General features: G+C 38.7%; 1 protein-coding gene across 2 annotated transcripts in view; it reads left to right on the forward strand.

Moving 5' to 3' along the window:
* The window catches only part of LOC115628660 (eIF-2-alpha kinase activator GCN1), a 117434-nt gene extending 99365 nt beyond the window's left edge, over positions 1-18069 (forward strand). Inside the window, exon 4 of one of the 2 annotated variants that reach the window (XM_030524827.1) lies at positions 11089-18069. In XM_030524827.1, the coding sequence (XP_030380687.1) occupies positions 11089-17952 (6864 nt within the window). In that variant the 3' untranslated portion in view covers positions 17953-18069. The remainder of the gene's footprint in view (positions 1-11088) is intronic. The other variant, XM_030524829.1, reaches the window with a different exon arrangement.
* Positions 18070-27998: the final 9929 nt, after the last annotated feature.

Raw genomic sequence — 27998 nt, forward strand, 5'->3', positions numbered from 1 at the left:
AAGCTCTAAGTGAACCGCTTTCGAGGCAAAACAAACGAAAAGAGCCACGTACGACTTGTGCGGTGGCTTGCCACGGATGCGGAGCGTTGTGCTTATAGGGCCACAAAAATCAACACCACATACTTCGAACGGGTGGAACGGCTGGAGCCTGTCTGTCGGAAGATTTCCCATTACTTGGGAGGCCAACCGGGGCTTCCATTTGAAGCAGAGGATGCACGAACGTACTGTTCGGCGACACACTTCCTGAGCGTTAACCAGCCAAACTCGCTCACGAAGCAGGCTCACCAGCGATCTAGGGCCAGCATGGCAATTTGACACATGCAAATAAGATACGTACGATCTTATGAATTGCGACTTTTTAGAAAGCAACAACGGAAACTTGGCTTCGTACGGGATAGGAGCATTTAATAATCTTCCCCCCACTCTCAGCAAGGAAAACAATAAACCGTCTTCTCTAAACTCATGTAGAAATGGACTCAGACGCTGTAAGTTAGCGTTAAGTGTTCTCTTTTTTCGAACCTTGTCGATTTCGTCACCGAACTCATTGTTCTGGATGACTTGAACAATTTTGTTGAATACCAAATTGAGTTCGCTTGGCTTGGCTATAGGGTCAAAGGGCTTCGAGACCTTTCTGCACCTTTGTATAAATCCAAAAACCCAAACGAACACCCTCAGCAATTTTGAATGTGACGAGTAGCTTTCGATAACTTCGAGACTATAATTGGCTTGCCGATCTGCGAGTAAAACTACAGCAGCCTTACGAATTTCTAGGGCAGCTGAATTTTTAGGCGGCTCGAAGTGAGCATTCACAGGCCAATTTTCTTCCGATTCCATGAGGAAGGCTGGCCCTGTAAACCAAATGGAGCTTCGCAACTCGTCTACATTACATCCTCTGGACACGATGTCTGCTGGGTTGGATTTCGTTGGGACATGTCGCCACGTTGCATTCTCGAACCACTCTTGGATTTGAGAAACCCTGTTTGAAACGAAAACTGACCATGCCGACGGATGTGACTTGATCCAGTGGAGCGTTATTTCCGAGTCAGTCCACATAACTATCTTGTCTATTGGAAAATTAAGCAACGGGCGGACTTGACGAAAAAGATCTGCGAGAAGGTGAGCTGCACACAGCTCAAGACGAGGCAAAGTTTTCGTCTTGAGTGGAGCTACTTTGGATTTTGAGGTCAAAAGTGACACTTTCCAACCATTCGCAGTCGAAACACGAACATAAATACAGGCGCCATAAGCTCGCATTGAGGCATCGGCGAACGCATGTATTTGAATGGGTGACTGCGTATCTATATGGACGAATCTAGGGACTTGAATACCGCTGAGGTTCAAGAAATTCTGCTTAAATGAGTCCCAAACTGTATGAAGATTCTCAGGGATGGATTCGTCCCAATCTAGTTTTTGTAGCCACAAATCTTGCAGCAACATTTTTGCTTTGGTGATCAGCGGGCAAAGAAGGCCCAGAGGATCGAAAAGCCTGGCAGTCACCGATAATATGTTCCGTTTTGTCGAGTGGAGATCTAGGAAGGAATTTTCCAACTGAAACTGAAATACATCTTCCTTCGGCAACCACATAACGCCGAGCGTTTTGGTTGGGTTTGAGTCGACTGTGGCTACTGGAATAACTGTGCTATCAAATGCGGACAGTTCCGAGCAGTTCGAAAACCGATTTGCCAATTCGAAGCCTGCACTTTGAAGAACGTGCGACACTTCTGCTCGAAGCTTTTTTAGCTGTTCAACGCTTTCAGCACCAGTTAACATATCGTCGACATAAAAGTCGCTCCGAATAACTTCAGCAGCTGTTGGATGTGAGGAACGGACCATTTCACTCAGCCTTGTTAAACACCGCACCGCCAAGAACGGAGCTGGCGACGTGCCATATGTTACAGTGTTTAACCTGAAGATTTTCAAAGACTCAGACGGATCTCTTCGCCACACTATGAGCTGATAGTTTCTATCTGCTTCGTGCACCATCACCTGACGGTACATTTTTTTAATGTCTGCCGCTAAGGCGAACTTTCGCAAACGAAAACGAAGCAGCGTAGAATAAAGCTCCTCCTGAATTGTTGGACCGACCATTAAGGTATCATTCAACGCAATCTGAGTGGACGTGCGGCAAGAGGCATCGAAAACGACACGCAACTTGGTCGACGTGCTTTGAGGCCGCAGGACACAATGATGCGGAATAAAATAGTGTGGAGTATCTGGAATTTTGTTGTGCGTTGAGGACATGTGACCGAGCGAAACATACTCGTCCATAAATTCCAGATACATGCTTTTCATTTGAGGGTCTTTTGACAACCTCCTTTCAAGCGACAAAAAACGACGTTTCGCAATTTCATACGACGAGCCAAGATTTTTTGGGTCAGATTTAAAAGGTAACCGTACCTGAAATCGACCAGACGACAAGATTTTTGTATTATCAACAAAGTGTTGTTCACAAAACTGTTGCTCAGGTGAAAGAACTTTCGAATTATTAGGCAAGTCCTCAATGGACCAAAACTTTTGTATCGTTGAGTCTATCGAAAGTAATTGTTCTTCTTGGCAACTTAAATTCACTGCTCCTTCTATACTCGTTTTAGGTTGAGTAGAGCATCTGCCTGACACTATCCAGCCGAGAAGCGTTTTTTGTAATGTGGGAGACTCAGGGCCTTGCTTTATTTGGCCTACCGACAATAAGTCGAAGAATGACTGCTCCAATTAACATATCAATTTTTTGCGGTTTATGGAATTGAGGATCGGCCAATTGAATATTTTTGGGGACCCTCCACCCGCTGGTGTTCACCGCTTGATCGGGATGATAACCAGAAATCGATCCCAAGATCCAAAAATCTGCGGAAAACTCGCTACAATTGACACGCGACTTCACCACTGTATGAATTCTCCAATCGCCACTTTTCGTTTTAACGACTGCTGTTGCAAGAACCACTCTATCCGAAGCAGTCGCATGCATGGCATGCGAAGTGGAAGAGCTATCTTGAAGATGTGGTGGCTGAGAGGGTGGTGGTAACGCAAGATTTGTGCTAGCAGTATAAATATGTAGCAGTGTGTGATGAGAACGTTGGCACACGCTACATTTCTTTGCCTTACACTTCGCTACTGTGTGGCCTCGTCGAAGACAGTTTATGCACAAAGGCGCACCTTTAGCGAAGTCAAACCTTTGCTGCACTGACAAGGCAATATATGCCTGGCAATTGCCAATCGAATGGTCAGCTGAATTGCAAAACTGACAAAGGTTATTCTGTTCGTTTTTGGCAGCAACGAACGAATGATTTATCCTGCTAGCATTTTTGACTTTTTGAGTCTGAGTGTTATTGCTCGACTGGCTGCCCTTCGCTTGAGCTTTACTAGCTTCTTCAGCAACAATATGCTGGTAGCGTCTGTTAAGAGCAGTCTCACAATCTCGCCATAGTGGGAGCGTTGTGTAGTCGAGCTGCTCTTCCCACTTCTTTTTTGTGGTAGGATCGACTTTGCCCATAACTAAATAAATTAAAATGGCATTAGCGATTTTCTTGTCGTCACCAATTGACAGAAGTGAGTCATAGGTGGCCGACACTGTGTCGATCAGGCTTCTCAAAGCTGACGCAGATGGCTGGGAAATCTTTTGCTGATTGAAAAGTGTCGATATGTTATCGAAAAATATTAGGCAGTCATTTTCGTACACCCGCTTTAGACTTTCAATGGCTTTGCTATAATTGTCTTCCGTCACTTGGAAGGCGCGAACTGTGCCTAAAGCGTCACCAGCCAAACATGATATTAAGTGATTGAATTTTTCAATATCATGCAGTGTGTCATCATTGTGAACAAAAGTTTCAAAAAGACTCATGAAATTTTTAAATTCAGAATGCTTGCCGCTAAAAGTTGGAAGAGCGACCGCTGGCAATCGACACCTTGGCTTTTTTGAAGTAGACGGTGCAATACCGTTTGCCGAACTTGAATTGTCGATGCTTTTTCTTCTTAGTTTTTCCAGCTGGCCTTTTAATAAGGATTTGGTCATAATGCAAGTTTCTTCCAGCTCTTCATGGTAGTCATCTTCTGTATCTTTTGCTTCAATTTTGCTTTGCAATATATTTGCAGTTTCTATATGAGTTGTTAGAAGCTCTAACCTGCATTCTAACTCGATTGGCTCTAACGAAATCGAGCCTTCTTTTAATTGCCGTTGCATACGACATATACTCGTCATACAGCCCTCGCGCTTCCTTTTAAGTTCTTCGATCAAGTCCTTACTCATATTGATTTAAGGTTTTAAACTTTGATCGAACGAAAATTGTCAAGTGACAAGCGAGTAATCGAAAATAATATGCTGTTCTCAGCAAGTGTAGGGGAGCGCAACAGATGGTCGTCTAGCAGTGCGAACGAAAACGAGAATAACTGCAGTTGACTGACCGTCGAAGGCAATACTTTTGGGAGCAGCAGCGAAAGTGGCGACAAACGAAAAGAATAATTCTAATACAAATGCCTTGTGTGCGTTAGCAGAACAGCTAATTCTTATGCATGTATTATGCGAAGCGCAGGCAAACAAAAAATGCAGCAGCTTAAGCGCGAACACGACAGCAATGTATTAGCTAAGTTATGTATGCGAGTATGTCGGTATATATGTACATATGTAATAACGACAACGGCGAATTTGATGAGAACAACGAGAGCAAGCAACAAACGAAAACTGCCGACGGTTGGCTGAGATTGACGTGGGGGGGGGGGGGGGGGGGGGGGGGGGGGGATGCCGTATGTAAAAGTGGCTATGTATATTTATGTATGTATGTATGTATAACAAATCATAATTTGGCACTTTAAATAATTGCCTATAGCGGTTCACTTTTATTTAGTATTAGTACGACATGCGATTTATATCTGTGTTAATTATGCTCAACTATCTACCGTATTATATTATGGTCACGTATGTGCCAAACGTTGAAAGTTGAAGACCGAAATAAGCAATTCGCTGGTTAAATTTCACTTTCAAACTTTAGCACAGTACCTGTGAAGTCGACTTTGGCTCAGGAACTTCCCTTTGGTCGACTTGACTCATCCTCCAAATCCAGTTGACGTGGCAGCAACACAACACAATCCCCAGTGCAGCAACAACACGACCGACGCGGTTCCGCACAAATTAAAGTTTTAATTTAAAAAAAACAAGCAAGTCCCTGCTCGGGCGCCAATGAAAATTTATATTATTTTATATAAATTTTATAACAACAAAGAAGAATGGGACGCTTGCTTTTAACTTTTTTTAATATCGAAAATTACGACACGATGCGGTGGCGTTTGTGCTTCTATTTAGTTCTATTTTACAACTAACTTCAAAATTCGGCTTACATGCTAAACTAAGCCTAAGGAGGCGACGTCCGCAAACGGCCGCTCTCACGCTCTCTTTTCGCCCTAAACTAAAATTCAAATATTTCTCTTAAACTATCCTAATCTAAAACAGCATCTGCGCCAACAGTAGGTTTGCGCGAGCCAAAAATGTAACAGGCAGAAGGAGGCGTGGCATACCCCACAAGGTATGCATATTCTTGATCAGCATGTCAAGACGAATCGATCTATGTCTGTCAGTCTGTTCGTATGAAAACCTGGAGGTACATCCAGTGTCCGTGTGCCAAATTTCATCATGATAGGTCAATTCTGAAGAAAGTTATAGCCATAAGTAAAATCGCTGCTCATGCGCTGCCTGCAGCTCTGTCGGCAGCGCTGCCCGCAGCTGTTGTTGATGTTGCTGCTTTGGTTCAACTTTGTGCTGCATACATACACGCATATAAACACGCATAGGTACGTGATGTAAATCTATGCTGTTAAAACTGAACATAAACATGTATTCTAATTTAATTTAATTAATTAATTCATTCATTTTTTTAATAATTTAATTTAAAAATTTTTTTTTTTTTAATTTTTCCTTTTTGTGGAGACATATAACTTAGACATATAAACTTAACAAAAAGCATCATTGAGTTCAAGTCAGTAGCTTAAATATTTTATTTTTAAGTGTTTTTTGTTTGAGTATCAGTTTTGACTGAGACAACTAATTTGAAACATCAAAAATGTACACAACAGAAATTGCAAAATGCAAACATTATAACCAAAAAACATAAACTATTTATGCAAATATCTTTAACATTTCGTAGGAAAGCATTTCTGTTTTAGAACATCGCGGCATCAAAGATTTATTGACTTTATAAGGTGCTAGCACCCCTGTCGACCATACTTTCTTAATTTCGTTGAAAACCGTATCTAAATTCCCTATGTTCTATTAAGGAATGACTTTTTTAATGTCATTCCATAAGTGCGCAATGGGATTTAGTTCTCCTGAACTAAATTACGGCTGTTTGGGCCTGTAAGCAAGATAATGACCCAAAACATTCGGCGCGTCTAACGAAATAATTTTTAGACACAAGTTCTGTTAGGGTTTTTCAATAGCCATCTCTGCAACCCAATGTATATATATTCTTTATCAGCATGACGAGACGAGTCGATCTAGCCCTGTGTGTCTGTCTGTCCGTATGAACACCTGGATCTCAGAGACTATAAGAGGTAGAGACACCAAACTTTGCACAAAGATGCGTTATGTGTGTACGCTGTGCAAGTTTGTTTTATATTTTTGATTTTCCCCTTCATTTCCCCCCTATGGGGGTATTCCCAATTTTCCATTCTTATAATCGCCTATATCTCGGAGACTATAAGACCTACGTACACCATATTTTAGTCCCACATGCCTTATGTGAATACGCAGAAAGTGTGTATTTTGGAATTTCCCTCTCTCCCCCCCCTCCCATGCAAATCGTAATCCCGTAATTCTTGGAATTTCGAATTCAAATTTTGCAAATACCCAGCTATGTGTCCGTATGCCACGTTTCATCATGATAGACCGATTTAACAAGAAGTTATAGCCATAAATATATTTGCTGCTGCAGTGCTGCTCAAGCGCTGCCCGCGGCTGTTTTTGATGCTGGTGCTTGGGTTGACTGCGAACATGCTTACACAGACACGAATATATGAGCATAAGCATACATACACTCACATAGATGCAATTGCTTTGTATATGTGCAATTATACAGCCTTTACGTGAGTACAAATACCAAAAGAGGTAAAATCGATCAAAAAAATAATTTTTTATTCTCTTTTTTTAATTTCTTTAATTATTCTAAACATATGTGCAGAGTATTTCAAAGTCGGGACACCCGACATAAATTTTTTACTTGTTTTATTCGCCTATGCTATCAAAATATCCCTCAATATATCCACTTACTTCTCCCATGTCAGAAATCTCTCGATGCGGAATATATGACCAACTCCGTTCCATGAGAAACACTGTTAAATATTTATTTTGTCTGGACCATACTTGACGACAGTTGACACACATTTAGGATTAAGTTTTAATACTTTTTGGCTTCGCATTTATTTTCTACCATAAAGACCAAATCGGTCAATCATTATTTCAGCAGTTCGTACTATGTTTTTCCATTTGTTGAGAGTTCAATCAACATGGGTTTTAGCGTCGTCGTTTTTACGTAATTGTCACCTTTTGTTTGATGCGTAAGTTTCGCTAATGGACCACTGCCTCAAGCAAACGACCAGCGACAGTTCCTTCAGATGTTGTTGCATCGTTTTGATACCACAGTTTAAGCTGGATGTCTACAAATCGCCTACGGAGATCCAAATTACCCATTCATACTATCCGAACGTTTCGAAGTTTGACAAGATATTTCTATTGCTTCTTTTATTTTTCGGTATTGGTTAAAAACAGTAAAAACAATTTTCCTACATCAAAATATTTGAGTTGCAATAGCCTGAATCGTCATACCATTCTTTTGAAGTTTAAGGATTGATTTGTTCATGAATGGCGTACAACTTCTGTCATTACCCATGATTGAGAACCTTTTAATAATCGAATTGAATAAAAATGTGTTCTAACAAGCAAAAACAACGAAAACTCACTTTAGTTTTGAAAAAATATTTAAAAAAAATCGAAAAGTACCGGACATCGAATTTTTATGAAGATGCATCTAAGGATGGTTTTGGGGCAGCGTTGCTACGACGATTTGGCTACGAGCTTCACCCAATATTTTTTTGGAGTAAGAAGACGATACTTAGTGATTCCAAATGCCCTAGCTATATACTTGAGGTGAAGGCTGCTTATCTGGCGATCCAGAAATTTAGACACTACCTGCTGGGCAATACCTTTAAGTTCGTCACAGATTGCGCTGCATTTACCCAAACTGTACAGAAAAAGGATATACCTCGTGAAGTTGCCCAATGGATTCTAGTACTTCGGGATTATTCCTTTGTGGTTGAACATCGTAGTGCAGATCTATTGAAGCATGTTGGTTTCTTAAGTCGTCTCTCGAACGTATTCGTTGTTGGATCTGAAGTTGCAGCGCGCCTAAAACACGAGCTGCGAAAATATAGCTTCGTTAATGCAGTGTTGACCATTTTCAAAGACTATCCGTATCAAGGTTTTAAGATGAAAGGAGATATTCTTTATAAGTACGTGAATGGCCTTGATCTTCTCGTGGTCCCCAAATCAATTGAAGCAACAGTTTTATATCCCACACCTAAAACGTAAGCTGGCACAAATCATTTCGGCCTGCATAAAATGCATCATGAGATTCTGAGAACTTGGCAAGCAGGAGCGATATCTTTATTGCATAGACAAATGCAGTTGTCCCTTACAATCTCTATACGTCGATCATTTAGGCCCAATGGACTCCAGGGCAAAACAGTATAAGTTTATATTTACCATGATTGAAGGGTTCTAGAAGTTTGTATGGATCTATACGACAAAATCCACTGCTGCTGAAGAAGGCATAAAAAAGCTGGAGGAATGGTCGAGCGTTTTTGGGCTGGAAAATGGAAATAAACAGAGTCCATAGTTAGCAAGCTTTCTGCAGACGATACTTTGAAATGGTATAAGTTCGTCCCACAAGTTCAAAAGGCAATCAACTCCCATATTCATGTGTCCACACAAAAATCGTCGTTTGAAATAATGCTTGAAACCAAAGAGCACAGCAAGATCTCCGACGATTTGCAGCTGCGTTGGAACACGAAATGATAGATGACTTCAATAGGGCAAGACAAGAAACTCGTCAAGAAGCCCGCAAAGGCGATCGCGTTTATAATGAAAGAGACGTAGTTGCTGTGAAACGAACGCAGTTCATCGGAGGCAGAAAGCTGGTTAGCTCGGTTCTAAGACCATAAGAAGCGGTTAAAGTCAAACGGATCGGACGATATAAGGTAAAAAAGCTGCCCAAATCGAAGGCCCAAACGTAACATCAACTTGCGCAGAGATTTTAAACTTTGAAAATACGTTGAATGGAATCAAGATGAGCAGGATAACCGAATGTAAACAGGCGATATACAGCGGAATTGGAAGTCCTGCCTCTCCTAGTTCGTTCACTTGCAGTTGTAGTTCAGCAGTCATCAGTCGCAGATTTAGTTCAGCAATCATCAGTCGCAGTTGCAGTCATACGTCCCGGTTGTAGATCCGCAGTCAGTCGTTGCCGTCGTTGTAGTTGTATATCCAAATACATGTTTAATACTAAATTATTAAACATTGTAACAAACTCACTGAATAAAGAATTTACATTTATGCTGACATTTTATTATTTCACGGTATTATTTACTCTCCACAAAAAATGAAAATTAAAAAAAAAAAAATTATTAAAAAAAATTGAATTAAATAATTAAATTAATAAAGAAAATTTATTTAATACATACATAGAAGACATGTTTATGCACAGTTTTAACAGCATACATTTACATCATCGTGTCTATGCGTGTATGTATGCAGCACAAAGTTGAACCGAAGCAGCAACAACAACAACAGCTGCGGGCAGAGCTGCAGGCAGCACACGGACACATAAGTATTAACTGGATGTAACTACTAAAATTGATTTCAAAATTCCAAGAATTACGGAATTTATAAAAAAAAAACGACGAATAGCGCGGGAGTGGGGGGGTGTATCAGAATAAAAAAAAATAATCTTGACCTGCCTAGGACCTAGGGGAACCTCGATACCAAGTTTGGTTATTCTGCAAGGTGCTTTCGAAAGTAAACAGGACTTTTTGAATCTAGCGCCCCCTGGTGGCGCTATCTATATGTCGACTGGTGCGTTAGAATCTGCTATCTTTATCGATTGTCCAGTGAGAATTTCATGACATTTCATCAATTATAAGTGATGTTATTGCGTTTTAAGTGTCAGTATGTTTGTGTTATCGGTGCGAAAATGAGCTTCAAACAAAGAGTCAGCATTAAATTTTGTTTTAAAATTGGTAAAACTTTTACCGAAACGTTTCAATTGATGGAACAAGTTTATGGCGATGATTGCCTATCCCGTAGAAGAGTGCACGAGTGATTTAAACGTTTTCAAAGTGGTCATGAGGACATAAATGACGATCAACATGTGGGCCAATCAAAATTCGTGATCACCGAAAATTCCATCGAAACTGTGCGTGAATTCATCAAAAATCAGCCGAAATCATCGATGCAATTGATGGAAATGGAATTGAACATCTCCAAAACACCGATTTATCGCATTTTGACCGAACATTTGGGCTTACGAAAGGTGTGTGCACGGTTTGTTCCGCACAAATTGACTGACGACCAAAAATTGCTCAGAATCCAATATTCGATCGACGCTTGTGACCGATTATTTGACCAAAAATCACATTTTAACCAATAACCACTCACCGTATTCACCTGATATGGCACCGTGCGACTTCTACCTTTTCGGAAAAATGCATTTGCCCATGAAAGGAAAGCGTTATGCAGACGTAGAGGCCATTCAAAAGGCTTGCACCGGCATGCTGTCGGCCATACCGGCCAACGAACTAAAACACTCGTTCGACATGCTTTTGGATCGTGCAAAAAGCTATATTGAAGCAGAAGGAGACTATTTTGAATAAAATAAATTGATTTTGCCAAAAAAAACCATTTGTTCTGTTTTTTTTTTAAGTCCTGTTTACTTTGGAACACACCTTGTATAAGCCTTTTACCTATTAAGCTTTTTACCTTTTACCTAAGCCTTTTATATAAAATTGTGTTATTTGCATTTGTTATTGCTTATTAAATTCCATTTTTATTTGCAGGGTGCTGGATGTCTAAGCTATAATATCGTACCAGAGAAAAATAATCTCAACCTTTTAAATGTTGCTGTAAATTTATTCTGGAAGACGCTTGAGTATGAATCACAAGAAAAAGTTATATGTTGTACTTTAGAAATGTTTGCATTGTGGACAGGAAAGTTTACCACAGAGATTCCCAATGTGCTTATTAAGATATTTAAAATGGGTCTCGACCAAAAAAATGCTAGTCAGGCAATTCGACAGGCTTATCTTGAATGGTTACTTTCTTCTATACAAAATGCGGAAATGAACAAGGACAGTGATGTTGTGCCAGCTTTAATATCTTTGTATGTAAATGCTCTACAAAGCTCAACCCAACTATCACAAATTTCGGAAGCTGCTTGTATTGCATGTATATTATTAATACTAGAGAATCCAACTGAAAAATACTCCATCTTTTGGAGTTCTTTATTTGATATGAATAAGTTGCTTTTCTTTGGTGAAAAATTCTTAATGGCAGGAACACCCGAAACACTATGCCACATTTCTTTGATAGCCAAATTTCTATTAACATCATATGCAGATAAATTGAAGGGACCAATAGAACCATTATACCGTACACTCATATTAAACATGTGTAACAACTCGTGGAAAGTACGTGAATATACAATAAATCAGGTTACACAAATTATATCAGGCGCTGAAGGTGTAGCTTTTGTAAAACTTGCTCTCAATGAATATAAAACCCATATAAATATGTCTAAGATTAGTTATGACACAGATATCCCAATTGATCAGTCCTATATTCCATCTCATATTTTTGTAACAGCTCTCCAAACTTTATGTAAATTATCAAATGTTCCTTATGAAGATGCTGTAGAACTAGCTATGCTGCTCTTATACGTTGCTCATCATCCTGCAATAGTTAATACTAACCATAAATTCTGGGAAACAGCTCTTCAAGATAATTTTGGGTTAGATATTGAACATTTTATTTCCACTAATATAAATAGTATAAAAGATATATTCATTGATAATTTCAACGTTTGTGCAGTGTATGAAAATACAATTTCAACATTAGCTCGCCTAAGTCCTAATGTGGTTTTGCCTATTATTATTATGCGAACTAAATTACATCTTGATGATCACAGCAATGTCCATGTCTCCGAAGACGAATATCGTACATATTTGACACCAGACGGAGAATTATATGACAAAAGCGTAATACCAAATATTGAGTCGCAATATGTAACTGTTGGTGTGCGAAGAGAGAATAAAGTGTATAGTTATAAGGAACAAATGGAAGAAATACAGCTCCGACGGGAAATTGATGAAAAACGTCAAAAAGAAGGAAAATCGAAAACCATTAGGCTCACACAGAAACAACAAGAGTTGATTAAAAATCAAACAGAGAAAGAGTTTCGCATTAAATATCGCATTAATCAATTGAGAGAAAAACTAATGGGAATCATAAGCTTATTTAAATCTGCGTGCGTTGGAAATGGAAAATGTGTTGCTTTACATTTCCAAAATATATTACATTCGATTCTTAGAGCTTCAAAAAGTCCACTGTCTGCTGAAGTTCTAACCGAACTATACTATTTTCTACATAAAATGTGCTTTCATAATCAAAAAGACTTATGCAGTGAAATTTCGATTGCTACAATAAGGCTTCAGAACCCATCCTGTGATTTAAAAAAGGAATGGCTTGCAAGAAACTTGGACGAAAGTATTGCTGAAATTATATCAGCTCTAAACAAATACGTAGATAATAGTTCAAATTCTAATGAGCAAGAAACGTTTGCCAACCTTCTTGATGCGCCGTCATTTTCGTATGCATTCGAATTTGTTCAACGCGCTATTACTCATTTAAATATTGCTACAAATGAAGACATTGTTTTAATGGGAATACATTTTATTGAAAGTCATGCTCAATTAAAAAAAAATTCGACTGCTGACAAGTATGATCTTAATTCAATGCCAAGATATGGAATGTTTAAAATATTATTTTATTTGATAAGAAATTGTAAAGGAAGTGTTCAGACTCAGGCAGGATGCGCACTCTTAGATGTTGCGACAATTTCTTCCGGAGTTAATTCCAGTTCTGGACCTGATCATAAAACTATTGAACTATTTTTGAAAGCTTTACAAAATGAATCGGAGGCTGTTAGGGATATAACATTACGTGCGTTAAAAATAATGGTTTCTATAATTATTAATGATCTAGAGCCTGACAGTGACTTGCATAAAAGAATTGTTGCTAGCTTTTGGATTGCAAAATTTGACGTGTGTCATGAAAATCAAAGATTAGCAATTGACCTTTGGAATGCAACGAACTTTTCATATCCAGAATTCGACAGAATTATTTGTAACATTACACACTCAGAACTCTGTATTCAAAAAGCTTCTGCGGCGTCTCTAGCACCATTGATAGTGAGTGATAATAAGTTAATTATACACGCCTTGAAACAAATGCTAACAATTTACAACGAGAAGCTGATAATGATTCCTCCTAAATTGGATCAGTTTGAGCGAGAAATTGAACCTGCTGTTGATCAGTGGAAGCCACGAAGAGGCGTTGCAATTGCAATTTTAAATATTGGCGAATTTTTATCTATTGAAGACATAAACAATGTAATGCAGTTTATGGTGTCTCAAGGACTTGGCGATCGTAATGAAGTTGTACACAAGGAAATGTTAGCTGCTGCTTTAAAAATAGTTGACATACATGGAAAAGAAACCATTGTTAGTTTATTACCTGTATTTGAAGGATTTCTGGATAAGGCGCCCAAATCACAAAGTTTTGACAACACACGACAAGCAGTTGTTATATTAATGGGATCCTTGGCGCGTCATTTCGAAAAACATGATAAACGAATTGAACCAATTGTTAAACGATTACTGGAAGCTTTGTCTACGCCATCTCAGCAAGTACAAGAAGCGGTTGCGAACTGTTTACCGCATCTTATGACCTCTGTAAAAGACGATGCTCCTGCGATAATAAAAAAGTTATTACACTCTTTAACGAAGTCTGAAAAATATGGCGAGAGACGTGGCGCTGCATATGGTATAGCTGGAATTGTCAAAGGGCTTGGAATTTTATCGCTCAAACAGTTAGATATAATGTCCAAACTTACCATGTATATTCAAGAAAAGAAGAACTATAGATATCGCGAGGGTGCTCTTTTTGCGTTTGAAGTGTTATGTACTACTCTAGGACGTTTGTTTGAACCCTATATTGTTCATGTATTACCACACTTACTACAGTGTTTTGGTGATTCATCTCAATATGTTCGACAAGCTGCTGATGATACTGCAAGAGTTGTTATGGGAAAATTATCAGCTCATGGAGTAAAATTGGTGCTTCCATCTCTTCTAGACGCTCTTGATGAAGATTCTTGGCGCACAAAAACAGCTTCAGTTGAACTTTTGGGAGCTATGGCATTTTGTGCTCCAAAACAACTATCATCATGTTTGCCCAGCATCGTTCCAAAATTAATCGAAGTTCTTGGCGACTCTCACACAAAAGTGCAAGAAGCTGGTGCTGATGCTCTAAGAGTAATAGGATCGGTTATAAAAAATCCAGAAATACAAGCACTAGTTCCGGTTTTATTAAGGGCATTAGAAGATCCCTCTAACAACACTTCAGCTTGTCTTCAGTCATTGTTAAAAACTAAATTTGTTCACTTTATTGATGCGCCTTCTTTGGCTCTAATTATGCCAGTTGTTCAAAGAGCATTTATGGATCGATCTACGGAGACAAGAAAAATGGCTGCACAAATTATTGGAAATATGTATTCTCTAACAGATCAAAAAGACTTAACTCCTTATCTTCCAAACATAATACCTGGTTTAAAGTCATCATTGCTCGACCCAGTTCCTGATGTAAGGGCTGTATCTGCCCGTGCTTTAGGTGCCATGGTTAAAGGCATGGGTGAGACTTCATTCGAAGACTTACTTCCATGGTTGATGGAAACTTTAACATCAGAGTCAAGTAGTGTTGATCGCAGTGGTGCAGCGCAAGGACTTTCTGAAGTAGTTGGAGGTCTTGGAGTTGAAAAAATGCACAAACTTATGCCAGAAATAATTGCCACAGCAGAAAGAAATGATATTGCACCGCATGTAAAAGACGGATATATAATGATGTTTATATATATGCCTGGTGCTTTTCCAGATGAATTTACACCGTATATCGGCCAAATCATTAATCCAATACTAAAAGCATTAGCAGACGAAAGTGAATATGTACGTGATACAGCACTCAAAGCAGGTCAACGAATTGTCAACTTATATGCAGAATCAGCAGTTGCTCTTCTACTTCCAGAGCTTGAAAAGGGTTTATTTCATGACAATTGGCGAATAAGATATAGTTCAGTGCAACTACTGGGAGACTTGCTATATCGCATATCTGGAGTGTCCGGAAAAATGACTACAGAAACCGCTAGTGAGGATGACAACTTTGGTACAGAGCAGTCACATACAGCAATAATTCGGTTCCTGGGTGATGAACGTAGAAACCGAGTTTTGTCAGGACTTTACATGGGGCGTAGTGATGTGTCTTTAATGGTAAGACAAGCAGCTTTACATGTATGGAAAGTTGTTGTTACCAATACTCCCAGAACTTTGCGGGAAATTTTGCCGACTCTATTTGGATTGTTACTAGGCTGTTTGGCTAGTACGAGCTACGATAAACGGCAAGTTGCAGCTCGTACTTTAGGTGATTTAGTACGCAAACTAGGTGAAAGAGTATTGCCTGAAATAATACCTATACTTGAAAAGGGATTAGATTCAAACCACTCTGATCAAAGACAAGGCGTTTGTATTGGTTTGTCAGAGATAATGGCATCTACCTCAAAGGAAATGGTTCTCACATTTGTTCATAGTTTGGTTCCGACTGTACGTAAAGCCTTGTCGGATCCTTTACCTGAAGTAAGAGAAGCAGCAGCTAAAACATTTGAATCTTTACACAGTACAGTTGGTCATCGGGCCCTTGATGATATCCTTCCTTTTATGTTAGAAGAACTATCCAATCCCGATCCTTTAGTGGCTGAAAACACTTTAGATGGATTGCGGCAAGTTATGACTATCAAATCTAAAGTTGTGCTGCCGTACCTCGTGCCGCAATTAACGTCACCACCAGTAAATACAAAAGCTCTCTCCATTTTAGTCTCAGTGGCTGGTGAAGCCTTAACCAAATATTTGCCTAAAATATTATCGGCATTGCTAGAAGCTTTATCACAGTCCCAAGGTACGGTTAATGAACATCGCGAGCTCGAATATTGTCAAACTGTTATATTATCAGTCACCGATGAAGTGGGCATTAGAACAATTATGGACATATTAATGAGTTCTGCGAGAAATGATAATTTGAGCACGCGGAAATCTTCAGCAAATTTGCTTTGTGCTTTCTGTATTCATTCGCCGGGAGACTATTCACAATATGTTCCTCAACTTCTTCGGTGCTTGCTAAGATTAATGGCTGAGAATGACAAAGATATTTTACAAAAGTCTTGGGAGGCACTAAACGCAGTGATAAAAGGATTGAATCCAACTCAACAAATTGCCCACGTAGCTGATGTTCGACAAGCTGTTAGATTTGCTGCTAGTGAATTAAAAGAGTCTGAACTTCCAGGCTTTTGTTTACCTAAGGGAATAACTCCCTTATTACCCGTTTTTCGGGAGGCTATTTTAAATGGTTTGCCCGATGAAAAAGAAAATGCAGCTCAAGGTCTTGGTGAGGTGATTTTTTTAACAAGTACTCAATCCTTACAACCATCTGTTGTACATATTACTGGTCCACTGATTCGGATATTAGGGGACCGGTTCAACTCTGGAGTAAAGGCTGCAGTTTTAGAAACATTAGCAATTTTGCTTCATAAAGTTGGTGTCCTATTAAAACAATTTTTACCTCAGCTCCAAACAACATTTCTGAAGGCGTTGCATGACCAAAATAGAAATGTCCGCATGAAAGCAGGACGCGCACTATCTGAACTGGTAGCTATACACTCGAGAGCCGATCCTTTGTTTAATGATATTCACAATGGTATTAAAAACTCTGATGAATCTGCAGTACGAGAAACAATGCTACATGCCCTTCGTAGTATACTTGGCCCTTCTGGAGAAAAAATGTCTCAAGTAATAAAAAAACAAATCTTAGTTACCTTGCTCTGCTTGGTTAGCCACCAAGAAGATGTTACTCGAAATGCTGCAGGCGGATGTTTAGGAGCAATGTTAAAATACTTGCTACCTGAGCAAATTAATGAATTGCTCAATAATCACATTTTTACGGAAGATTCTGAAGATTATCTTCTAAAACATGGTCGCACAGTAGTTATTTTTGTTGCACTCAAAGAAAGTCCAAAAGAAATACTTTCATCACTTTTTTATGATAAGGTAAAAACTTACATTTTAAATAATATTACATCTGAGAAAGTCCCAATTGCTTGTAATGCAATAAGAGCAGCAACATACTTTTTGGAATATAGCCTAAAAAATGAAAATGAAACCCCTAATAATATTATTGTAGCACTTGCTAGAGCAATGAATCATAGTAGCAATGATGTAAAACAATTAGTAGCAAAAAGTTGCAGTCATTTGTCAAAAAATTTAACGGCTTATCAAATAAATCTTGATGTAATGAAATATTTAATACCCATGTTAGTTAACGGCACCAAAGAAAAGAATGGATACGTAAAATCGAATTCAGAATTGGCTCTGATTTCTTTGTTAAGATTAAGAACTGATGATACAACTTATATAAAGACTTCTGAAGCTTTAGAATCTGGAGCTAAAGATTCATTAAATGAAGTTATTATGAAAATTTCAAAAAAAGTGGTTGTACAATCAGTTATTAAAGAAGAAGAGTTAGATGATACATTGCTGACATGATTACATTTTCTAAGGTAAACATTATTTTCTAATATCGTACATGCGTAAGACTATATTAAATAATGATGTATCACAAACAAAACGAAACTAAAAAATATATAATATACAATAAAGAAACTTATTTGTATAATATTTCATTTGTATTGTGTTAAGTCATCTCACGCACGTAATTGGCCATCAAAGCAGACCTAATCTGACTGCGGATTGATTTCACCGCTTCTGGTCCTATTTTCAGATCATTAACACTCGATCTTATTGCGTTGAGTATCTACTCCTTGGAGGCCAGCTCATCCAGGTCACGGATATCCAATCACTACCTGCGCAAAGTCTGTGGCTGGGTGTCAGGGACCAGATCCCGCGGTCTTTGCAGTGCGATTGCGATCGTTGGTCGTGTGTTTTAGGATTTTTGGTGGCGTGATTGGCGTTGGTTGTTCTTGGGGTCTCTGAGCCTTTTAGGGGTGCCCATTTTGGGGTGGTTAGATGGTTTTGGCCAGGGCTTCTTTCCATTGCTTGACCACTCCAGCTTGCTGCATATCGAGCTGTTATGTGTGTATGTGTTTTTTTTATACGAGAGGTTTGCGAGAGGCAAACAGGCAAAAGGAGGCATTGCAGACCTCACAATGTACAATATACTTGTATAGATTTTTGATCAGCATGACAAGACGAGTCGATCTATGCCTGTCTGTCTGTCCGTATGAATACCTAAATCTATATATGTATATAAAACAGTTTGTCCTGACTGATTGACTGACTGACTGATTGGTGATCAACGCACAGCCCTAACGGTAAAGGCTAGGAAGCTGAAATTTGGACTCAAGTATCCTTTCATAGTCTAGGTGCCCACTAAGAAGGGATTTTGGAAAACTCCAGCTCCAAAGGGGGGAAAACAGGCTCCAACGTTTGTATGAAAAATCTACAGTTTTCATCTGATTAACTTCAAACTTAGTTTGTATACTCTCAGAACTCTCAGAAAAACTGTATACTTGGTTTTTTGATATTTTTTTGGGGCCTAAAATATGGGAGTTTTCCTGTAAAAAAATATTGGGGCACAAAAGCAAACCGCGTCAACAGCCCACAGCCCACACGGTAAAAGCTAGGATGCTGAAATTTGGGCTCAAGTATCCTATCATGGTGTAGATGCGCACTAAGAAGGGATTTTGGAAAATTCGAGCTCCAAAGTTTGTTTGAAAAATCCGCATTTTTTAGCCGATCGACATAAAACAAATTATTGGAAATATGTATTCTCTAACAGATCAAAAAGACTTAACTCCTTATCTTCCAAACATAATACCTGGTTTAAAGTCATCATTGCTCGACCCAGTTCCTGATGTAAGGGCTGTATCTGCCCGTGCTTTAGGTGCCATGGTTAAAGGCATGGGTGAGACTTCATTCGTAGACTTACTTCCATGGTTGATGGAAACTTTAACATCAGAGTCAAGTAGTGTTGATCGCAGTGGTGCAGCGCAAGGACTTTCTGAAGTAGTTGGAGGTCTTGGAGTTGAAAAAATGCACAAACTTATGCCAGAAATAATTGCCACAGCAGAAAGAAATGATATTGCACCGCATGTAAAAGACGGATATATAATGATGTTTATATATATATGCCTGGTGCTTTTCCAGATGAATTTACACCGTATATCGGCCAAATCATTAATCCAATACTAAAAGCATTAGCAGACGAAAGTGAATATGTACGTGATACAGCACTCAAAGCAGGTCAACGAATTGTCAACTTATATGCAGAATCAGCAGTTGCTCTTCTACTTCCAGAGCTTGAAAAGGGTTTATTTCATGACAATTGGCGAATAAGATATAGTTCAGTGCAACTACTGGGAGACTGGGAGACTATATCGCATATCTGGAGTGTCCGGAAAAATGACTACAGAAACCGCTAGTGAGGATGACAACTTTGGTACAGAGCAGTCACATACAGCAATAATTCGGTTCCTGGGTGATGAACGTAGAAACCGAGTTTTGTCAGGACTTTACATGGGGCGTAGTGATGTGTCTTTAATGGTAAGACAAGCAGCTTTACATGTGTGGAAAGTTGTTGTTACCAATACTCCCAGAACTTTGCGGGAAATTTTGCCGACTCTATTTGGATTGTTACTAGGCTGTTTGGCTAGTACGAGCTACGATAAACGGCAAGTTGCAGCTCGTACTTTAGGTGATTTAGTACGCAAACTAGGTGAAAGAGTATTGCCTGAAATAATACCTATACTTAAAAAGGGATTAGATTCAAACCACTCTGATCAAAGACAAGGCGTTTGTATTGGTTTGTCAGAGATAATGGCATCTACCTCAAAGGAAATGGTTCTCACATTTGTTCATAGTTTGGTTCCGACTGTACGTAAAGCCTTGTCGGATCCTTTACCTGAAGTAAGAGAAGCAGCAGCTAAAACATTTGAATCTTTACACAGTACAGTTGGTCTTCGGGCCCTTGATGATATCCTTCCTTTTATGTTAGAAGAACTATCCAATCCCGATCCTTTAGTGGCTGAAAACACTTTAGATGGATTGCGGCAAGTTATGACTATCAAATCTAAAGTTGTGCTGCCGTACCTCGTGCCGCAATTAACGTCACCATCAGTAAATACAAAAGCTCTCTCCATTTTAGTCTCAGTGGCTGGTGAAGCCTTAACCAAATATTTGCCTAAAATATTATCGGCATTGCTAGAAGCTTTATCACAGTCCCAAGGTACGGTTAATGAACATCGCGAGCTCGAATATTGTCAAACTGTTATATTATCAGTCACCTATGAAGTGGGCATTAGAACAATTATGGACATATTAATGAGTTCTGCGAGAAATGATAATTTGAGCACGCGGAAATCTTCAGCAAATTTGCTTTGTGCTTTCTGTATTCATTCGCCGGGAAACTATTCACAATATGTTCCTCAACTTCTTCGGTGCTTGCTAAGATTAATGGCTGAGAATGACAAAGATATTTTACAAAAGTCTTGGGAGGCACTAAACGCAGTGATAAAAGGATTGAATCCAACTCAACAAATTGCCCACGTAGCTGATGTTCGACAAGCTGTTAGATTTGCTGCTAGTGAATTAAAAGAGTCTGAACTTCCAGGCTTTTGTTTACCTAAGGGAATAACTCCCTGCCCGATGAAAAAGAAAATGCAGCTCAAGGTTTTGGTGAGGTGATTTTTTTAACAAGTACTCAATCCTTACAATCATCTGTTGTACATATTACTGGTCCACTGATTCTGATATTAGGGGACCGGTTCAACTCTGGAGTAAAGGCTGCAGTTTTAGAAACATTAGCAATTTTGCTTCATAAAGTTGGTGTCCTATTAAAACAATTTTTACCTCAGCTCCAAACAACATTTCTGAAGGCGTTGCATGACCAAAATAGAAATGTCCGCATGAAAGCAGGACGCGCACTATCTGAACTGGTAGCTATACACTCGAGAGCCGATCCTTTGTTTAATGATATTCACAATGGTATTAAAAACTCTGATGAATCTGCAGTACGAGAAACAATGCTACATGCCCTTCGTAGTATACTTGGCCCTTCTGGAGAAAAAATGTCTCAAGTAATAAACAAGAAAGGAATGCTAAAGTCGAGCAGGCTCAACTCTTAACTAAATTAATTTAATTAATTAACTAAATTAAATATAAAATATTCCATGCATGCATACATACATTTACATTTAAATCAGAATCGTGCCTTATGCGTGTTTGTGTACTTGTACATATGTATGTATGTGTGCATTGGGCCTGGTTATATGGCTATAACTTTCTTTCCGATCATTCTATCATAATGAAACTTGGTATACGGATATATAATTACTAATGTGACTACCAAATTTTAGTTCAAAATTCCAAAAATTACGGGAGTTATAGAAAATCGTTAATAGGGGGGGAGTGGGGGGGTGGATCAGAAAAAATGAACAAACTCGTCCTTTCTCGGTCTCAGGAAAATCTGTATACCAAGTTTGGTTATTCTAGCTCTTATACTTTCGGAAATCCTTGCGTTCATACAGACAGACAGACAGACGCACAGACGGACAGACAGACGGACATGGCTATATCGACTCGGCTTGTCATGCTGATCAAGAATATATATACTTTGTGGGGTCTACCAAGCCTCCTTCTGTGTGTTCCATGTGCACTCGCACAAAACTAATATACCCTTGTACCCTTTGAGTACAGGTTATAAAAAACAAATCTTAGTTACCTTGCTCTGCTTGGTTAGCCACTAAGAAGATGTTACTCGAAATGCTGCAGGCGGATGTTTAGGAGCAATGTTAAAATACTTGCTACCTGAGCAAATTAATGAATTGCTCAATAATCACATTTTTACGGAAGATTCTGAAGATTATCTTCTAAAACATGGTCGCACAGTAGTTATTTTTGTTGCACTCAAAGAAAGTCCAAAAGAAATACTTTCATCACTTTTTTATGATAAGGTAAAAACTTACATTTTAAATAATATTACATCTGAGAAAGTCCCAATTGCTTGTAATGCAATAAGAGCAGCAACATACTTTTTGGAATATAGCCTAAAAAATGAAAATGAAACCCCTAATAATATTATTGTAGCACTTGCTAGAGCAATGAATCATAGTAGCAATGATGTAAAACAATTAGTAGCAAAAAGTTGCAGTCATTTGTCAAAAAATTTAACGGCTTATCAAATAAATCTTGATGTAATGAAATATTTAATACCCATGTTAGCTAACGGCACCAAAGAAAAGAATGGATACGTAAAATCGAATTCAGAATTGGCTCTGATTTCTTTGTTAAGATTAAGAACTGACGATACAACTTATATAAAGACTTCTGAAGCTTTAGAATCTGGAGCTAAAGATTCATTAAATGAAGTTATTATGAAAATTTCAAAAAAAGTGGTTGTATAGTACAATCAGTTATTAAAGAAGAAGAGTTAGATGATACATTGCTGACATGATTACATTTTCTAAGGTTTCTAATATCGTACATGCGTAAGACTATATTAAATAATGATGTATCACAAACAAAACGAAACTAAAAAATATATAATATACAATAAAGAAACTTATTTGTATAATATTTCATTTGTATTGAGTTAAGTCATCTCACGCACGTAATTGGCCATCAAAGCAGACCTAATCTGACTGCGGATTGATTTCACCGCTTCTGGTCCTATTTTCAGATCATTAACGCTCGATCTTATTGCGTTGAGTATCTACTCCTTGGAGGCCAGCTCATCCAGGTCACGGATATCCAATCACTACCTGCGCAAAGTCTGTGGCTGGGTGTCAGGGACCAGATCCCGCGGTCTTTGCAGTGCGATTGCGGTCGTTGGTCGTGTGTTTTAGGTTTTTTGGTGGCGTGATTGGCGTTGGTTGTTCTTGGGGTCTCTGAGCCTTTTAGGGGTGCCCATTTTGGGGTGGTTAGATGGTTTTGGCCAGGGCTTCTTTCCATTGCTTGACCAATGCTGTTATCTGTGTATGTGTTTTTTTTATACGAGAGGTTTGCGAGAGGCAAACAGGCAAAAGGAGGCATTGCAGACCTCACAAAGTACAATATACTTGTATAGTTTTTTGATCAGCATGGCAAGACGAGTCGATCTATGCCTGTCTGTCTGTCCGTATGAATACCTAAATCTATATATGTATATAAAACAGTTTGTCCTGACTGATTGACTAACTGACTGATTGGTGATCAACGCACAGCTCAAACGGTAAAGGCTAGGAAGCTGAAATTTGGACTCAAGTATCCTTTCATAGTCTAGGTGCCCACTAAGAAGGGATTTTGGAAAACTCCAGCTCCAAAGGGGGAAAACAGGCTCCAACGTTTGTATGAAAAATCTACAGTTTTCATCTGATTAACTTCAAACTTAGTTTGTATACTCTCAGAACTCTCAGAAAAACTGTATACTTGGTTTTTTGATATTTTTTTGGGGCCTAAAATATGGGAGTTTTCCTGTAAAAAAATATTGGGGCACAAAAGCAAACCGCGTCAACAGCCCACAGCCCACACGGTAAAAGCTAGGATGCTGAAATTTGGGCTCAAGTATCCTATCATGGTGTAGATGCGCACTAAGAAGGGATTTTGGAAAATTCGAGCTCCAAAGTTTGTTTGAAAAATCCGCATTTTTTAGCCGATCGACATAAAACAAATTATTGGAAATATGTATTCTCTAACAGATCAAAAACACTTAACTCCTTATCTTCCAAACATAATACCTGGCTTAAAGTCATCATTGCTCGACCCAGTTCCTGATGTAAGGGCTGTATCTGCCCGTGCTTTAGGTGCCATGGTTAAAGGCATGGGTGAGACTTCATTCGAAGACTTACTTCCATGGTTGCTGGAAACTTTAACATCAGAGTCAAGTAGTGTTGATCGCAGTGGTGCAGCGCAAGGATTTTCTGAAGTAGTTGGAGGTCTTGGAGTTGAAAGAAATGATATTGCACCGCATGTAAAAGACGGATATATAATGATGTTTATATATATGCCTGGTGCTTTTCCAGATGAATTTACACCGTATATCGGCCAAATCATTAATCCAATACTAAAAGCATTAGCAGACGAAAGTGAATATGTACGTGATACAGCACTCACAGCAGATCAACGAATTGTCAACTTATATGCAGAATCAGCAGTTGCTCTTCTACTTCCAGAGCTTGAAAAGGGTTTATTTCATGACAATTGGCGAATAAGATATAGTTCAGTGCAACTACTGGGAGACTTGCTATATCGCATATCTGGAGTGTCCGGAAAAATGACTACAGAAACCGCTAGTGAGGATGACAACTTTGGTACAGAGCAGTCACATACAGCAATAATTCGGTTCCTGGGTGATGAACGTAGAAACCGAGTTTTGTCAGGACTTTATATGGGGCGTAGTGATGTGTCTTTAATGGTAAGACAAGCAGCTTTACATGTGTGGAAAGTTGTTGTTACTAATACTCCCAGAACTTTGCGGGAAATTTTGCCGACTCTATTTGGATTGTTACTAGGCTGTTTGGCTAGTACGAGCTACGATAAACGGCAAGTTGCAGCTCGTACTTTAGGTGATTTAGTACGCAAACTAGGTGAAAGAGTATTGCCTGAAATAATACCTATACTTAAAAAGGGATTAGATTCAAACCACTCTGATCAAAGACAAGGCGTTTGTATTGGTTTGTCAGAGATAATGGCATCTACCTCAAAGGAAATGGTTCTCACATTTGTTCATAGTTTGGTTCCGACTGTACGTAAAGCCTTGTCGGATCCTTTACCTGAAGTAAGAGAAGCAGCAGCTAAAACATTTGAATCTTTACACAGTACAGTTGGTCATCGGGCCCTTGATGATATCCTTCCTTTTATGTTAGAAGAACTATCCAATCCCGATCCTTTAGTGGCTGAAAACACTTTGGATGGATTGCGGCAAGTTATGACTATCAAATCTAAAGTTGTGCTGCCGTACCTTGTGCCGCAATTAACGTCACCACCAGTAAATACAAAAGCTCTCTCCATTTTAGTCTCAGTGGCTGGTGAAGCCTTAACCAAATATTTGCCTAAAATATTATCGGCATTGCTAGAAGCTTTATCACAGTCCCAAGGTACGGTTAATGAACATCGCGAGCTCGAATATTGTCAAACTGTTATATTATCAGTCACCGATGAAGTGGACATTAGAACAATTATGAACATATTAATGAGTTCTGCGAGAAATGATAATTTGAGCACGCGGAAATCTTCAGCAAATTTGCTTTGTGCTTTCTGTATTCATTCGCCGGGAGACTATTCACAATATGTTCCTCAACTTCTTCGGTGCTTGCTAAGATTAATGGCTGAGAATGACAAAGATATTTTACAAAAGTCTTGGGAGGCACTAAACGCAGTGATAAAAGGATTGAATCCAACTCAACAAATTGCCCACGTAGCTGATGTTCGACAAGCTGTTAGATTTGCTGCTAGTGAATTAAAAGAGTCTGAACTTCCAGGCTTTTGTTTACCTAAGGGAATAACTCCCTTATTACCCGTTTTTCGGGAGGCTATTTTAAATGGTTTGCCCGATGAAAAAGAAAATGCAGCTCAAGGTCTTGGTGAGGTGATTTTTTTAACAAGTACTCAATCCTTACAACCATCTGTTGTACATATTACTGGTCCACTGATTCGGATATTAGGGGACCGGTTCAACTCTGGAGTAAAGGCTGCAGTTTTAGAAACATTAGCAATTTTGCTTCATAAAGTTGGTGTCCTATTAAAACAATTTTTACCTCAGCTCCAAACAACATTTCTGAAGGCGTTGCATGACCAAAATAGAAATGTCCGCATGAAAGCAGGACACGCACTATCTGAACTGGTATCTATACACTCGAGAGCCGATCCTTTGTTTAATGATATTCACAATGGTATTAAAAACTCTGATGAATCTGCAGTACAAGAAACAATGCTACATGCCCTTCGTAGTATACTTGGCCCTTCTGGAGAAAAAATGTCTCAAGTAATAAAAAAACAAATCTTAGTTACCTTGCTCTGCTTGGTTAGCCACCAAGAAGATGTTACTCGAAATGCTGCAGGCGGATGTTTAGGAGCAATGTTAAAATACTTGCTACCTGAGCAAATTAATGAATTGCTCAATAATCACATTTTTACGGAAGATTCTGAAGATTATCTTCTAAAACATGGTCGCACAGTAGTTATTTTTGTTGCACTCAAAGAAAGTCCAAAAGAAATACTTTCATCACTTTTTTATGATAAGGTAAAAACTTACATTTTAAATAATATTACATCTGAGAAAGTCCCAATTGCTTGTAATGCAATAAGAGCAGCAACATACTTTTTGGAATATAGCCTAAAAAATGAAAATGAAACCCCTAATAATATTATTGTAGCACTTGCTAGAGCAATGAATCATAGTAGCAATGATGTAAAACAATTAGTAGCAAAAAGTTGCAGTCATTTGTCAAAAAATTTAACGGCTTATCAAATAAATCTTGATGTAATGAAATATTTAATACCCATGTAGGTTAACGGCACCAAAGAAAAGAATGGATACGTAAAATCGAATTCAGAATTGGCTCTGATTTCTTTGTTAAGATTAAGAACTGACGATACAACTTATATAAAGACTTCTGAAGCTTTAGAATCTGGAGCTAAAGATTCATTAAATGAAGTTATTATGAAAATTTCAAAAAAAGTGGTTGTATAGTACAATCAGTTATTAAAGAAGAAGAGTTAGATGATACATTGCTGACATGATTACATTTTCTAAGGTAAACATTATTTTCTAATATCGTACATGCGTAAGACTATATTAAATAATGATGTATCACAAACAAAACGAAACTAAACAAGTAAAAAAGCTAAAGCTAAACTAAACTAGTAAAAAAGCTAAAGTTTACATAGCAATTGCGTCTGTGTGAGTGTATGTATGACTATGCGCATCTATTCGTGTCTGTGTAAGCATTTTCGCAGTCAACCAAACAGCAACATCAACAACAGCCGCGGGCAGCGCTGCAGCAGCGCTTGATGGCTATGGCTATAACTTTCTTTCCGATCATTCTATCATAATGAAACTTGGTATACGGATATATAATCACTAACTGAATGTGTCAACCAAAATTAGTTAGTTTCAAATTCCAAGAATTACGGGAGTTATAGACAATCCTTAATAGGGGGGGAGTGGGGGGTCGGATCAGAAAAAATGAACAAACTCGTCCTTTCTCGGTCTCAGGAGAATCTGTATACCAAGTTTGGTTATTCTAGCTCTTATACTTTCGGAGATCCTTGCGTTCATACAGACAGACAGACGGACAGACAGACGGACATGGCTATATCGACTCGGCTTGTCATGCTGATCAAGAATATATATACTTTGTGGGGTCTACCAAGCCTCCTTCTGTGTGTTCCATGTGCACTCGCACAAAACTAATATACCCTTGTACCCTTTGGGTACAGGGTATAAATATATAATATACAATAAAGAAACTTATTTGTATAATATATCATTTGTATTGAGTTAAGTCATCTCACGCACGTAATTGGCCATCAAAGCAGACCTAATCTGACTGCGGATTGATTTCACCGCTTCTGGTCCTATTGTAATAATATGCGCT

This window comes from Scaptodrosophila lebanonensis, unplaced genomic scaffold, assembly GCF_003285725.1.
Source record: "Scaptodrosophila lebanonensis strain 11010-0011.00,11010-0021.00 unplaced genomic scaffold, SlebRS2 tig00000122-arrow-arrow-pilon, whole genome shotgun sequence".
NCBI lineage: Eukaryota > Metazoa > Arthropoda > Insecta > Diptera > Drosophilidae > Scaptodrosophila > Scaptodrosophila lebanonensis.